This window comes from Anolis carolinensis, chromosome 2 (assembly GCF_035594765.1).
Source record: "Anolis carolinensis isolate JA03-04 chromosome 2, rAnoCar3.1.pri, whole genome shotgun sequence".
In the NCBI taxonomy this organism is placed as follows: domain Eukaryota; kingdom Metazoa; phylum Chordata; class Lepidosauria; order Squamata; family Dactyloidae; genus Anolis; species Anolis carolinensis.
This window is the reverse complement of record NC_085842.1, coordinates 185,500,340-185,516,415: the sequence shown is the minus strand read 5'-3', so window position 1 is coordinate 185,516,415 and position 16,076 is coordinate 185,500,340. Positions and strand designations below refer to the sequence as shown.

Genomic DNA, 16,076 nt, shown 5'->3' with positions numbered 1-16,076 from the left:
CCAAAACCATTCCACACAGACTCCAGTGCTATTGCTCACAGGTCATTCAGGAGGACGTTTGTAAGAAAGGTTGTGCATCCCTTATCCAGAAATCCAAAATCCTCCCAAATGGGTGGCTTGAGATAGTGACACCTAGACCGCAAACTGAACACGAGACAACAATGTGATGCAGCAGATGGCAGAAATGCCCACTTTAAACCCCTGGTGTGAAGTACAGCTAAGATTGTCAGGGGAAGCCCTGCTCTCGTTTCCACCCCCCTCACAGGTGCGACTGATGAGGATGAGAGACAGGGCCTTCTCAGTGGTGCCCCCTTGTCTGTGGAACTCCCTGTCCAGTGAAATTAGATTGGCCCCCTCCCTACTGGCCTTCCGGAAAAAAACTAAAAACATGGCCTTGGGTCAGGCTTTTGGCCAACAATGAGAGCAGTGCAATAACAGACTAAATCAATTGAATGACAACCTGGACTGATCCTGGAATATGTCTTTAATTTTTGTTTTAATGTTGTTTTAATTGTTTGGTTTTGATGTTTTTGTTTATCCATTGATATGTATATACGAGGCACTGAATTGTTGCTTTTGTAAGGCCACCTTGAGCCCTCTTCGGGGTTGAGAAAGGCAGGATACAAGTATGGTAAATAAATAAATATAGAAACACAGCTGCATTAAGCCACCTGACTTAGGGCCTGCGCGATCTTGGCCAACTCAGGCCCTTTCCACACATCTGAATAAAATCCCAAATTTTCTGCTTTGCACTGGAATATAAGGCAGTGTGGACTCAGATAACCCAGTTCAAAGCAGATATGGTGGTATTTTCTATCTGGATTATATAGCTGTGTGGAAGGGCCCTCACTCAATCCTCTGAACATTTTTAATAAGAGCCATCTTAGGGTCGCTACAGGTCAGACACAACAAGGAATATCTATCTTTTTTCTCTGGCAAGCCCGTCACGTGACTGAAAAAGAGGAGACTCTGACCCTGAAGTAGCCCTGCTTCCTGGCTCGCTCCTTCTGCAGGAAACTCTGCAGAACGCCGGACGAGGCGGAAGAGGAAGTGCGCTTGGCTGGGCGCATGCGCACTAGGTCTCAGGGGGTGGCAGACGCATTCACCTTCCTCCTGCGGCGGTGAAGGAAGCGAAGGAGCTCAGCTGCTTCCGGAGGCGCCCCGGCTCGGCCCTGCGTCCCAGGTGAGGCCCCGGGGCGCCCTTCCCCTCGGCCCGGCCCCTCCGAAGCCCCTCAGAGGGGAAAGGCCCAAAGTGATGGGGGCCTTTGCGGGCTGGGGATAGGTACCTGACAGGAGGGCACTCGGAGGAAGGAAAGGCAGGCAGGATTTCCGTGAGGGACTCCCTTGCCAGCCTTCTTGGAGGTGGGCCTTCCTAGGCCCCTTCCACAGAGCTGAATGAAATCCCACATTATCTGTTTTGAACTGGCATATATTGGCAGTGTGGACTCAGATAACCCAGTTCAAAGCAAATATTGTGGGATTTTCTGCCTTGATATTCCGGGTTATAGTGCTGTGTGAAAGCGCCCCCAGACCTGCTCCAGTCCTTGCCTCTGACTGCTCTGGTCCTGGCTGTTCATTTAAGGCAGGCGCAACTTCCTCAAACTGACAGGCCTTGCTTTGCATCCTCCCCCCCCCCCCCTTCGTGTAATTGCTTGGGATTCTGCCCTTATTGGACTGCAGTCTCCCGCAGCCCCCGTAATGACGCCCGGAGCACCACTTGCTTGTTGCAATAGCCTGCTCAGCAAACCCCTCCTCTGGCAGTGTGGACTCAGATACCCTAGATCAAACCAGATATTGTGGGATTTTCTGCCTTGATATTCTGGGTTATATGGCTGTATGGAAGGGCCCTGTGTTATTTGAGTCCACACTGTCATATATTCCAGTTCAAAACAGGTAATGTGGGATTTTATTCAGCTTGTGGAAGGGGCCTCAGATTACCCTTTTCAAAGAGATTTTCTGTCTTGATATTCTGGGCTATATGATTGTGTGGCAGGGCCCAAAACTGAGTGCCTTTGGGTTACCCTAAGGCAGTAGTGCTCAACCTGTGGGCCCCCAGGTGTTTTGGCCTACAACTCCCAGAAATCCCAGCCAGTTTACCAGCTGTTAGGATTTCTGGAATTTGAAGGCCAAAACATCTGGGGACCCACAGGTTGAGAACCACTATACTAAGGAAACATGTTTCTGAATTAATTGTATTCTCCCATTTTGTTAGCTCAGTATATGGTCCTTGTGTTCGAGCTAATCCACAACATTTCTGAATTTACCCTAGTTTTTATTTCAATAAAGTATGAGCAAAAGCTGCAAAGTCTTTTAGTTAAGTTTCTGCAAAAATGATTTTTTAAAATATTCGTTCAGAAGGATTTTATTTATTTATTTATTTCAAGAATTTCTGTGCCGCCTTTCTCCCAACAGACTCAAGGCAGCTAAATTAAAATAAACAATGTTAACACAAGCCATCCATTAAAACAGACTATTAAACCAAAAAAGTTACAAGGAAGCTCCATAGCATCAATCATCTTATAAAAACTAACATTCAATTAAACTAAAATATCTCTAAAATTCCTGGATATCCCTAAAATGCTAGGATTCAATAAAATCAATTAAAAGCTTTTTGAACAGGAAAGTCTTCACTCCTTTCCTGAAGGACATAAGGGAGGGAGCTGATCTGATTTCTTCCGGCAGCTCATTCCAAAGCTCCGGTGCTGCTCCAGAAAAAGTGCATTCTCTAGAGATTTTTAACAGTAAATTATTGCTGGGCCGAGACGAAAGTCTCCTTGCTAGATCTAAGTGTTCTGCCCGGTCTGTATTGTAGGACACAGTGTCTCAAATAGCCTGGACCGAAGCCGTGTAGGGCTTTATAGGTTAACACCAGCACCTTGAATTGGGCCCAGAAACAAATCGGGAGCCAGTGGAGCTGTTTAAACAGGGGATAGTATGCTCCCTTGAATAAGCTCCAGTGAGTAACTGCTCTACATGAATTGAAGTTTCCAGACACTTTTCAAGGGCAGTCCCACATAGAATGCATAGCAGTAGTCCAAATAGGATGTAACCAGTGTATGTACCACCATGGCCAAATCAGGTTTCTCCAGGAATGGGCGCAGTTGGCACACTGGTTTTCATTGTGCAAAGGCAGTCCTGGTCACTGCCATCACCTGGGCTTCTAGGTTTAAGGAGGAGTCCAGAATCACCACCAAACTGCAAACCTGAGATTTCAGGGGGAGTGTAACCCCGTTCAACTCAAGTTGTGACCCTGTTCCTGGATCAATACATGAGACCGCAGTACCTCAGTTTTATCTGGATTAAGCTTCAATTTGTTTGCCCTCATCCAGTCCATTAACGCCCTCAGGCATAGACTTAGGTGTATAATTGCTTCCTTGGCATCCGATGGAAATGAGTAACAGAGCTGGGCATCATCCGTATAGAGATGGTACCAAACTCCAAAACTCTGGATGATCTCTCCCAGTGGTTTCATGTAAATGTTAAATAACATCGGGGATAAAGATGAGCCTAGCACACAGGCCATGGGGCTGAGCAGGACTTCCCCAACTCCACCTTCTGGAGATGGTCCACAAAGAAGGACCAGAACAACTGCAACACAGTGCCTCCTAATCCCATCCCCACCAGTCGCTGGGAGAGATCTAGGAGGACCAGCAGGGTCACACTCCCCCTGTCCAGTTCCCCCTGTAGATCATCCACCAAAGCGACCAAAGCTGTTTACGTCCCATGTCCTGGTATGAAGCCGAATTAAAATGGATCTAGAAAATCAGCATCATCCAAATATCCTTGTGTGTGTGGGTGCCATCCATGGATAGTTCTGCTAGAACTCATTAACATAGTTGTGCGGAGGGGGCAAATGGAGAACTATAGCAAACATTATGTGCTTCATGTTGAGAATAATAAAGCAAAGACGTGAAGAACTAAAAAATGCTGAATCACAAATGAATGTGAAGGCCCCTGAGAGAAGATGTCATAATTGGGGTGCGATCACTTAGAGGACATTTTTCTAGCACTGGCTTAACATCCATCTGATGTTGGCAGTAGCTGAAGAAGGGCCTTTGACAATCTTCGCATATGGGCAACAACATTTGGGACAAATAGCCCTTCAGCCCTCAGGCCACACGAAGTTTAATGCTCAAAACTGGTACTTTGAATGTAACTTGGTAATGAACTCAAACTCCAAACATCCTCAATCTTCTTTCTAAGCTGTTTTCCCAATGGAGAGGTTAGGATTGTGACTTTCATTTCCACAGAGCTTTGTTTGGGCATCCGCAGGTCTCAGGTTGGCAGCACGCATGTCTTCATTGATGATGTCCATCCATCTTTTCTTTGGCTGTCCATGTGGTCGTCACCCTGCAACCTGAAGCATTTTGGTGGAGGGGGGTGGAGCAGAGCTGGAGATGTGTCTCTTCCTCTAGGATTCTGGAAGCTTTTATTGAGGGTCTTTCCATTTATTAAAACAAATTTAAGAATGTGTTCTAATCTTTCATTTAGTAAACTGAAAGTAATAATCTACAGAAAAACAGAACCAATGAGCTTTGAATAGTGCCCAGTTAACTAACTGGCCCCAGCCAACATTAATATGTGACTTGTTGAGGAATGGAAGAACTGAAATTGATATTTTCCCTGAAGTCTGCCTAATTTTGTTTGGGGAAAATTGATTCATTTTAGTTACCTGGCAATTTGTTACATGGTGGAGTGGAACAAAATAAGTCAAACAGCAGACTTAATTTATAATCATGTGAGTATGTCTCATTGCTAAATCATTCTTTCTGATTTAAGCAGTGTGTCTCTATTAGACTGATGCACTTTAAATTGACTGTTCTATTCACTACTAAAGAAGAAACTCTACAGAAGAAATCAAAGAATCATAGAGTTGGAAGAAACCACATGGACTATCCAGTCCAGTCCCCTACCATGTGGGAACACACAGTCAATGCACTCCCAGCTAGCCAATGGAGGATACTCCACCAGACTCCCAAGGCGGCATATTTCACTGCTGAACAGCTCTTACCATCAGGAAGTTCTTCCTGATGTTTAGGTGGAATCCCTTTTCCTGTAATTTGAATCCATTGCTCAGTCAGCTCCACAGCTGCAGAAAAGGAAGCTTGCCCCTTCCTCAATGTGACATCCTTTCAAATATTTAAACATGACTATCATCTCCCCTTTAAGCTAAACATACTCAACTCCCTGAGCTACTTCTCATAGCTTGTCAATATCCCTCCTGAAACATGGTATCCAGAACTGGACACAGTTTTCTAGATGAGGTATTACCAAAGTGGAATAGAGTGGGACTATGGCATCCCCCAATCTAGATACTATACTTGTCACCCATCCTATGTCTGCGCATTTCATTTTTATTGCCTACATATAGTACCGTATTTTTTCCCTGTAAAAATTCATTTTGTTACTTTTGTCCCAACTCACTAATAAGACTATTTATTTATTTATTTATTTATTTATTTCATGTCAAGCATAATAAGACATTAAAGTTCACATAATAGAACACAAATACTGTAAAAGTATATGAGAGGAAACTGCAGGGCTGCTAGTTTTAGGGCCGGGCTGTGGCGCAGGCTGGTTATTAGCCAGCTGCAATAAATCACTATGACCAAGAGGTCATGAGTTCCAGGCCAGCCCCTGTCGGAATGAGCACCCGGCCATTAAAATAAGAAATAGCCCTGCTCGTTGTTGACCTAAGCAACCCGAAAGATAGTTGCATCTATCAAGTAGGAAATTTAGGTACCACTATGTGGGGAAGCTATTTTAACTAATTTACAATGAGGAAGTCAGCATCACAGTGGATGATGATTCCCTGTGGCCGAAATCGAGTATACCTTCAGAAAGCTGGAAGCTGGAAAAGGTTAAATTGCCTCTTTGTCTGTCTCTGTATCTATGTTCATATGGCATTGAATGTTTGCCTTGTATGTGTACATTGTGATCCGCCCTGAGTCCCCTTTGCAGTGAGAAGTGTGGAATATAAATGCTGTATGTTGTCAAAGGCTTTCATGGCTGGGATCACAGGGTTGTTGTATGTTTTCCGGGCTATATAGCCATGTTCCAGAAGTATTCTCTCCTGACGTTTCACCCACATCTATGGCAGGCATCCTCAGAAGTTGTGAGGTTCTCCTCTCACCCTGGACTTTCCATATAAATCTTCCTTGCTTAGTTTTTCCATACCTCACAACTTCTGAGAATGCCTGACATAGATGTGGGCAAAACATCAGGAGAGAATACTTCTGGAACATGGCCATACAACCCGGAAAACATACAACAACCACATAAATACTGTACATAAAATAAATAAATTTTAGCTGTTAGAATTCTTTGCTTGGGCATACCTATGGCCATATGCATTACTCCGTCTAACATTTATTAAGTGCAATGCTAGTATATGATTTGGTGTAGAGTAGGAGGCTAGCTCTGCAGTTCCCTCATGCATACTGTGAAAAATCTTGCACAGACAAGAAGGCAAGCAGACAAATGTTAGCGTTCTGGAAAAAACAAAGACCACCAGCATTGTAGCAAAAATTCTCTGCCATCAGCTTCACTGGACTGGCCACCTTGTCCAAATGCCAGATCACCCAAAGCAAAAGAGATTTAAATATGGGCTTAAAGCTAACTTTAAAAAATGTGGAATAAGCACGAGAACTGGGAAGCCCTGGCCCTTTAGCATTGGAACTGGAGGTCAGCTGTTACGAACAGTGCTATGGATTTTGAACAGGCACAAATAGAGGGCAAAAGGGAGAAATGTACCAAGAGGAAGCATCACCAAGTAATCCCTTGTTGGGACTGCCTTCCATCTGGAAATGTATGTCTTCTCTGCGAAATACCATGTGGGTCCAGAAGAGGTCTCTACTCTAATTTGTGGACCCACGGCTAAAACTACACTTGGAAGACAATCATCCTCGACCATGAATGATAGTCTATGATGACGACTGTGAGCTTTATGGGGAGGATAAGCTGAACCCCCTGATGAATCAGGGGGTTCACATCTTACACATCTTACCTGTTGACTCTAATATTTGAAACTGCACATTTTACTCTAAGAAAGATCCTTTTGTCTGAACAATATTTTTTTCCTAGTGATCTAAACATCACTACTACCTAAAGCTTAAAGCAATGTTCTCCGTTTGTCATTTAACAAATTATTATTGGAAATCAGTACATCTATTGATCAAAGAGTTCAAACTTTTCTGACTTCTTATATAAGCTTTTGAAATGTGAAGAGGAACTTGATTCATTTTGGATCAAGAGAGTCCAGATAAGGAATTTTCCAGAATCATGAAACAATTTCTGAGGAGCTTGCAACAACCTTGATTCAGTGGAGTGTGTTGAAATTCACAAGGAAAAGGAACTCTTCCCTTAATTTTGTGGCTCTTGAGCAATATGACTTGCTGTTGAAGCAACCCTTTTAGGAAAATGTTGAGTCATCGAGTCAAGTGACTATTCCTTTGTGCTGTCCCTATGTGATTGCTTATTTCTGTTTTTTTCTTGAGTTGTATCAGAGTGCTTGAGAATAAGAATGTAGATCGTTTCTTCTGATTATTGAAGAGCTTGATTTTGGAGGTTTTTTGTATCAAGGTAGACTTTTTTCTCACATTCAGGTAAGGATGTTTAATAGCAGAACAGACTTTAGTAGGCTAAGACATTTGATAACGAAACTGCTTCCAATATAGCAATGGGGGGGGGGGGGTTGAGCTCTTTTACATTGTAGGGTCATATAAATGTATAAGTCTTGGAAGATTTTGTTGATATATGCAAACTATATTTCCTGTAATACAAGTTTTAACAGTCTAACTTTTTTTCAAGAACCTCAATTGGTTTGAAAGGACAGCTCTATCTTGATTTCTCCTTTGCTGGGATTTCAGTTCTGCAGTTTAGTTATTGTGTATGTATAACAACACTACTTCCCCTTCTTCTTTCTCTTCTTCATTTCTGAGTATATTATGTATTCTTGCATGAAAATGCTTCTGTAAACCTTTGTATATGCCAGTCAAATTTTTAGGTACTACCTGAATTATTTGGCTGAAAAAAGCGACCAAATTGATTTTTCGGGCATGTGCCAAGGACTTCGTTATGCATAAGCTGTTTAGGAGGTGTTTTAGGAGTTCCTATAGGAATATGGTTAATACAAGTAATAAAATATTGTAATTTTTATTTTTGTATTGTAATTTTAAAATTATTTTTCTTGAAGTTGTTCAGTGGATCTTTTGACAGAAATGATTGAAGAAGAGTAATATATCTGTGGAGAGGGAGATGTTTTCTCCACTGAGCACACATTCTCCTATTACAAATGGCTGATTTTTACAAAATCGTCTTGGATATCAAGCATATATCCAAAGGGCATACCAATCCAATAGCTGTAACACCCCAATAGTTCATTGAATTATCAGATACATATATTCATTAAGGTTTTCAAAATGCAAATATTATACCTTGTGTTTTTGAGCTCTTACATCTGATCCTGATGTATTATGAATATTTTAACTGCCTTTTACTTGTGCCACTTGGTAAAAAGAAATTTCCAACTTTTGTCTTATATTCTTAAGAAGTCACAAGACAAAAAGGCATTTATAAAATCGTACAATTCAAAATTTTGTTGTGATTTAGCATTCCTGTCTTCCAGTGTTTTGTTGATCAAAGTTTGTTTTCCTGTTGCAAGAAATGATTTTGAAGAATTAAAGAGAAAAGTGATATTAACTTGACCCTCTCAAGTATCACTTCTTGGATTAGGTTCTTGCATTGCATTCCTTTCAGATCACCCCACAGCTGAATAAAATCCCACATTTTTGGCTTTGAACTGGAATATATGGCAGTGTGGACTCAGATAACCCAGTTCAAAGCAGATCTTGTGGGATTTTCTGCCTTGGTATTCTGGGTTATATGGCTGTGTGGAGGGGCCCTTAGCTGAGTTATTTAAATGTACCCTATGGTAAAGAAGAATGGAATAAATTGCCAACTTTTTTTTCTGAATAATTTCACAATTTTGTCGGTAAATACCAATGGCCTAAGCTCCTTAATGAATAATCATACAATTGGAAAAGACAGACCGTCTGTCTTGAGATCAAAAAATGAATGGAATGCAAGCTGTGCCAAAAGACTCTTGTTTACAGTAGCTGTGAATGGCATTGCTGTGATTTGATCTGGAGTAGCAATGTGAACCACAAACTTTAAATAAAGAATAATCTACAAATCATTTGGCCAACTAAAAATATGGGCAATACAGCTCCCCTCATACATATTTACAAAATGCAGAAATATTTTTTCCTCCCCCCCCCCAAATCTTTGCCCTCTAGATAGTTGAACAATCAAAATGGATTTCTCACAGCTTCCTAAAATCCGCGATGAAGATAGAGAGAATGCCTTTGGCTATGTCTTTGGAGTCTCAGGACCTGGTAAGTGCTGCTTTGCTTGGTTCATGTGAACGCATGAAATCCTTATGCTATGATAAATTTGTTAGTTCTCATAGGACTTCTGATTTTGTTTGCTCTGCATTTTGTCATCTGTAGTAAGCATCATGAGAAATGTATGGTGGTCTGAGTTGATTTTGAGAACTACAAAAATGTATCCCCTTTCCCTACATGATGGCTGAGTGCCTTTCAGATTGTAGAGTATTATTTAATCATCATCATCATCATCATCATTTATTTGAAAAACTCAGGTGCTACAAAGATAGGGCATTCTTTCAAATTATGATTGCTTTAATTATAAATATCTGACTATAACAAATGCATATTTTCTAACATTCAAGGCAAATTATTTTTGTAGGTCATCAAAGCCCTTACTCTCCATAGACATATGTGAGAGTAAAGGCTTGGAAAAAACATAACATTGGCATGCATAAAGTAGGAAAAGAAAAATGTAGTGATACCAGTGTAATCATACACATATTTACTTAAGACACCTGTCCAAATGTGCTAGTAGGACTTCCTCCCAGATAAGAAAACATAGAATTTCATTTTAAATCAACTAACTATTTTAACCCAAATTCTAACCCAGATCATTAAAGCAACGAGCCATGCAAATTCAGAAAGAACTTTATGTCATGGATTTACCTCTTGATTCATAACAAGGTCATATTCAATGTATTCAAGACTTATCAAGGACACATATCCATCTCCTATTAAAAGGTGTTCTATAGTTTCCCGGTGTACTGTGTGAAGAATTTCTTCCTTTCATCTATGAGAAGAGAAGCTTTTCCTTGTCTGCTTTCTTCACATTGTGCATAATTTTTTACATTACCATAATGTCTCCTTTTTAAGGGATTTAGATCTTTCCATGTAGGGCAATTGCTCCCAGCAAATACTAGGGGGGAAAACCAGTAAATTACAAATTATTCAACAAGTTCAATACAAGTTCATGAAATGCTCTTACATTCAAAATTGCTTTACATAAAAATTTAGGGTGTCAGAATAGAGGTAGGACTTCATTCATGGTACAAACAAAACTAGCATATTCATAAAAGATACATATTCAAGGCTGTTTTGTGGGGAGTCACAGATGAATCTGCATATTTTTCTTTGTTTTCCCCAGTTGTCACAGCCTGTAACATGTCAGGTGCAGCTATGTATGAGTTGGTTCGTGTTGGTCACTGTGAACTTGTAGGAGAAATTATCCGATTAGAGGGTGACATGGCAACTATCCAGGTGTATGAAGAAACCTGTATCCTTTCAGTTGACTTCTGCCTTTTATAATCCGTGAGCCAAGAATTGAAAATCGATCTGGAAACTTATGAAGTGTTTTATAAAGCTATATGTCTAGATTCTGCTTTTGTGTGATAACTCATTGTGATTAAGAGCTTAATTTTTTTAAAGTTGTCACCAAGACGGTCAGAGGCATTGTTTTCTAACTTTTCAAATGTAAGCTGCACAATAAACCAGGGGGACCATTTAAAAGTTGTAAACCGTAGTCTAAAGTTAGTGAACCCATCATTGATTTGGTGGTACAAGACGTATATCAAGGGGAAAACAATTTCCCTGTTTTATTTTTCTTTTCTCATATCACTTACGACTACTTAAACCAGATAGGTACCTCGTAAAATGCAAATTATTATAGGCTTTCCAACATGTTGCAATATAAATTAATTTTGTATGCCATGGAAATACTCTTTAGATCATGTATGTCAAATGCAAGACCTGTGGTCCAGTCCGGCCCACTATGTCATTTTATGTAGCCCTTGAGATGCTAGAATACAACTCCTGTATTCTTCATTATTAGACATCATGACTAGAGCTGATGGGAGTCATGATAAAGTAACATCTGGAAGGCTGCAGTTTCTTCTGTGTAGTCAGGATAGTGGGGTTTGGATTTAGATACAAGGTTTGTAGTTACAATGTTTGACTTAAAAAAAATCATTTCCACAGTCTTAGAGCCACAAGTTCTGTTGGGTTGCAATTCCCATTATCCACAGTTGGCATGGTGGATAATCCAAAGTGACAGGAGTTGTTGTTCAGTAATATCTGGGAACCCGAATCAAAAACTAAAGAGCACCTACCACTATGCATTATTTATGTACCATATATATGTAGTTTGCCCTCTGTAGCTACAAATTCTCCGTCCATGGTTTCAAGGGCCCTTTGAAGACAACCATAAGGTTGACGTGGCCCTTGATAAAAATGGTTTTGACACCCCTGCTTTAGAGCATAGTATAATCATTTGTGGAGATTTGTGTTCATTATAGAATTATCTTAAAAGTTTAATAAAATAGGTTTCAGGGAGGCTGATAATTACAGCATCCTTTTCCCAGAATTAACAAATTGCAAAATATTACAAAGGTTGTGTATAAAATTACCTTCAAGCTATGTATATAAATATAAGACATATTTGAAACATCAATGAATTTCATATTTATACTTGGATGTCATCTCCAAAATATCCTTATTACGTTTATGCAAGTATTCCAAAAGCCCCCCCCCCCCCAAAATCCCAAACATTTATGTTCTCATGCATTTTAGACAAAGGATATTGAGCTTGTATTACCAATATTTGTTCAGTGTTTTTCAATGCTTTCACATGACATGGTAGAAGAAAGTAGAATAGTAAATTAACACGTTATTTCCATATTGCCTATTTGCTCCTCCTTATCCAATATTTCTATCCTCTGCACTCCAGAGGATATTATAATCTGTTATTGTGTGTTCTCTTCTCTTTTAGAATGGGAAATTAAAAATAACAAGGCACATTTTAACCTCTGGAAAGATGTCACATCTACTTCCTCTTGATTAGATGTTTTGCTTCAATGTATTTAATGATTTCGTTATTATTTTGTATCAGGCATTAATCTTAGTTTTGTTCTTGTTCTTTTGATTTTGTCTGTTTATATTATACTTCATAGAGCTAAATTAAAACTTTAAAAATGACAAAGTAAGTGTGAGCAAGCAAAATAGGTGTGTAGAAGGCTACATAAACGAATTGTGGAATTTGTTTCCAAAATAATACCAAATCCACAAAAAAATGAGAAATGAATTATATGTGGCAGCACATATTATGAATATTATACATAGATCAAAACTATCAAAAAGTATCAAATCACTTTGGTACAGGACTTCAAAAATTGCATTTTACAGCCAAAGAATTTCTTCAGCACATTTTTTTTCGATTCCTGTACAATTTGTTCAGATGAATTTGGTACTTTTTGGAAACAAACTTCACAATTGTTCTCTTATTATGATATGTAACTCCAAGAGACCTGTCAAAGCTTTAACATTCCTTGTAACATCCTATTAAGTCCATTTCATTAATTCAGTGTTGGATAAACATTGAACCAACTTAGATATACCCAGAATTTTAGATTTGCATATACAATATTTATTGACTTGAAAGAACTTAGCTAGCATCATTTGAAATGTGTAGGAATGTACTTTGCACCACTAAAATCTTGCCTCAGCATTCACCACTACTGTACTGATATTTAAATAAAGCTGGAATTTGGCTCTTATCTCCTAGCTGATTTTCCTCAACGAACTTTTCAGCTGGTGTTTCTGTAGGAGACCCTGTACTCCGCACAGGCAAACCACTTTCTGTTGAGCTTGGCCCTGGTATAATGGGAGCCATTTTTGATGGAATCCAAAGGCCTCTGACAGATATCAGCACCCAGACTCAAAGTATTTACATCCCAAGAGGAGTAAATGTGACAGCTCTCAGCAGAGATCTCAAATGGGATTTCTCACCTGTCAAAAACCTGCGGGTAAGTTACAAATCCAGATATTTTGGAGAGTGGCTTGTGCTTGGTAGAATTAATTTAGGGATTTAATCAAAACAGAGATTTCCAACTCATTTTGGGCTGGTACATAGGTCAGGAATTTTGAAAGTTTTGTGGATACATCTACAAAATGACAGCTGTACAGAGGGCTCGTCCAATCACATGGTGGCTTCTATAAGTGTGGCAAGTTTTGAAAAATTCAGAACCCAGAAAGCATTCTGGGGAGTCTGAAAGTCAAGTAAGTTACTAAGAATCTGACTGCAGGGCCAGTATAAAGCTGAGTTCTAGAATACTTCTTTCCATAGAGCTTGTTGCTTCAGCATCCAATAGCAGAACTCAAATAGATAAAACTCAGTAACAAATAATTTTTCTAATAAGTGAGAGCAAGAAAATGAGGTGACTTTGCCTCCAAATGCGAAATCATGTATTAGATCCACAAAGCGCAATAAAATGCTCATATTGGAGAAGAAAAATTAATGATTCTGACTGAAACATCCACATTTAACCATGCAGGTAAATCTTCCATGAACACCACATACATCTAAGCCTTTTCTTTTTTTCTGAATGGGTTTCACTTTTATTTTTCAAAGTATTTTAAAATCAGTGTGTTTAAAGAGACTTGTTGCCACGAGAACTGTTCATGGACCCTTTTAAGGGAAAAGCTGTAAATTTAATAAGAATTGCACTGCCATCAGAATAGCATGGAAAGTACAGCCAATTAAAATGGAATTAATATTTTTGCTTTTGTGAGGAGGCATGTATGGACACACATGTGCATATGATTGAGCAGGGAGTGAGAATATATGAATGATGTGGAAGAATATTGTGCACAGATGGATGGATAGTGTTTAGTTTGTGTGACAGAATGGGTACTGGGGGTGGTCGGGGGGAGTGTTGATTAATATCTGTATTGATTTAATTGATTCTGAGACTACACAGTTACAATTACATGGATTTATTCCTAGGGTAATATAGCAATGTGTAGAGATACATCTTTTTCAGTAGTTTTTTTTAAATTTCAGGTTGGCAGTCACATCACAGGTGGAGATATTTATGGCATCGTGAATGAGAACTCGCTTATCAAACACAAGATCATGTTGCCCCCACGAAACAGGGGTACTGTAACATATATTGCTCCACCTGGGAACTATGATGCATCTGTAAGTCTTTTTTCTGCATTGTGTTTGTTATTCTGTATTCTGTAATATTCAGTAATACCTGATTTCTATCTAAACTGCTTCAGATAGGATAGTAATCTAGAGGAAACCTACCATTCATTATACTTCCCTAGCAGTAGATTCCTTTACCTACTTGTTGAAATAATATGACCTCATCTACACTGATCATTTAAAGCAGTTCGAAGTTAGCTCCAAACTGTGGCAGCCAGACAACAAACACCTGCAAAAGCACACAAAATAAAGCCCTTAATGCACATCAGTGCTCTGTGGTTTGTGTACTCACCATCCGGGCCTCAAACTGGTTCTATGATTTCCTATGTAATCATCTGCACATCAATACCATTTTCTTCAATACCAATTTCAAATAATATTAAATGGCCACTGTAGATGGCCCCATGGTCTCTATAAGCTTGTTTTTCAGAAAAGAGAGGAGTAGCAAACACACACACATATATATACTTTCTACTCTTGGTCATCAGAGCTCATCTTCCAGCCAAGGATAGTATATGTACATAGCTGTTCAAGAGAACCTAAAATGGACCTTTTTAGGAAAGAAAGTATTGTAGGGTACATTGGGCCCTATTTAACCAATAAACTTCACAAGCAAACAAATTTCCCTTTAGATGTTGGTTTTACTTGAACTCAGATCATGCAATTTGGGTCCTCAGACCTATGCCTTAGGACTCATGCCTTGCAAGCCCTGGATGGCTTTATAAAGGAAGTATAATCTTTTTAGTGGAGATATGTAACTGCAAGAGAATGAATAAGCACAGAAATGAGTTGATGTCCCATTGAAATTAATTAATTCCTAGCTAAATGCAATTATTGGGGAGGAATTTATATTGGCTGCTCACAGAATGATTTTCACATGTGTTCCTTTTGCTCTTTTCCCTCTATCAAATACAAGTTAAGGCAGAACCTTTTTTTAAGCAGGAGCCTCAAGTAATTGTTGATTCTTCATGAAATCTGTGCCTCACGCAGAGATCCTATTTGGAATTTTCTAGACCTCAGTAGCTTGGTAGGACACCTCATCCCCTCCCACTTGCCGTGTATTTCCCAGTCCACCAAGCACCTATTCCTTCAGTTTCTCTGCATTTGCTGGCTAAGTGCTATCATTTGGTCTCTTCTTGGAAAGTAGATTCTGCCTACAGTGTCATCAGTTGCTCCAACCTAGGTTTTGAGTAGCTATGCAGCTCTGGTTTTGAGTGTTACTCCTTTCACATCTTCCACTCTTCAGTCATCTCAACAGATTCTTCCTTCAGTATAAACAATTATCATGCCTGCATTCATTACTTCTGTGGTCCCAGCTCCTGCTTCAGCAACCTGATCCTGACTAAAGACATGCAATAGTCCAAGGCTGCTTCTACACAGTCACATAATCCAGATCAGAACACGGATTAAAGAAATCTAGCTTCACTCTAAAGAGTTTCCACACACATCCCAGGAATCACAAAAAAGCTCCTGTGGCATCCGCAAGGCTCCCCTTATACCTAATTGATCCAACGGAACAACTTATTTTTTTCTTACTCTGTTGGGAGAAATGTACAGATGAGAATCAGCAATGGAGCTCATCTTCCAACTCAAAAACAGAAAGGGGAAAGTGATTTCTTTTTGAGAAGGGAGGGAGGGAAAAGGTGTTCTTCGTCGTGGAGTCTGTGAAATGCATACATATGGGTTTCCAGTGCGCCTGCGCAGAT

At 39.7% G+C, this 16,076-nt stretch overlaps 1 protein-coding gene across 2 annotated transcripts in view; it reads left to right on the top strand.

The window, feature by feature from the left end:
• Positions 1–1,025: 1,025 nt before the first annotated feature.
• atp6v1a (ATPase H+ transporting V1 subunit A) overlaps positions 1,026–16,076 on the top strand; it is a 42,293-nt gene continuing 27,242 nt past the window's right edge. The window contains exons 1-5 of one of the 2 annotated variants that reach the window (XM_008120478.3): positions 1,026–1,183; positions 9,297–9,395; positions 10,534–10,662; positions 12,972–13,186; positions 14,224–14,361. In XM_008120478.3, coding sequence (XP_008118685.1) covers positions 9,314–9,395; positions 10,534–10,662; positions 12,972–13,186; positions 14,224–14,361 — 564 coding nt within the window. In that variant the 5' untranslated portion in view covers positions 1,026–1,183; positions 9,297–9,313. Of the gene's footprint in view, positions 1,184–7,455; positions 7,605–9,296; positions 9,396–10,533; positions 10,663–12,971; positions 13,187–14,223; positions 14,362–16,076 lie in introns of those variants that run through there. The other variant, XM_003227295.4, reaches the window with a different exon arrangement.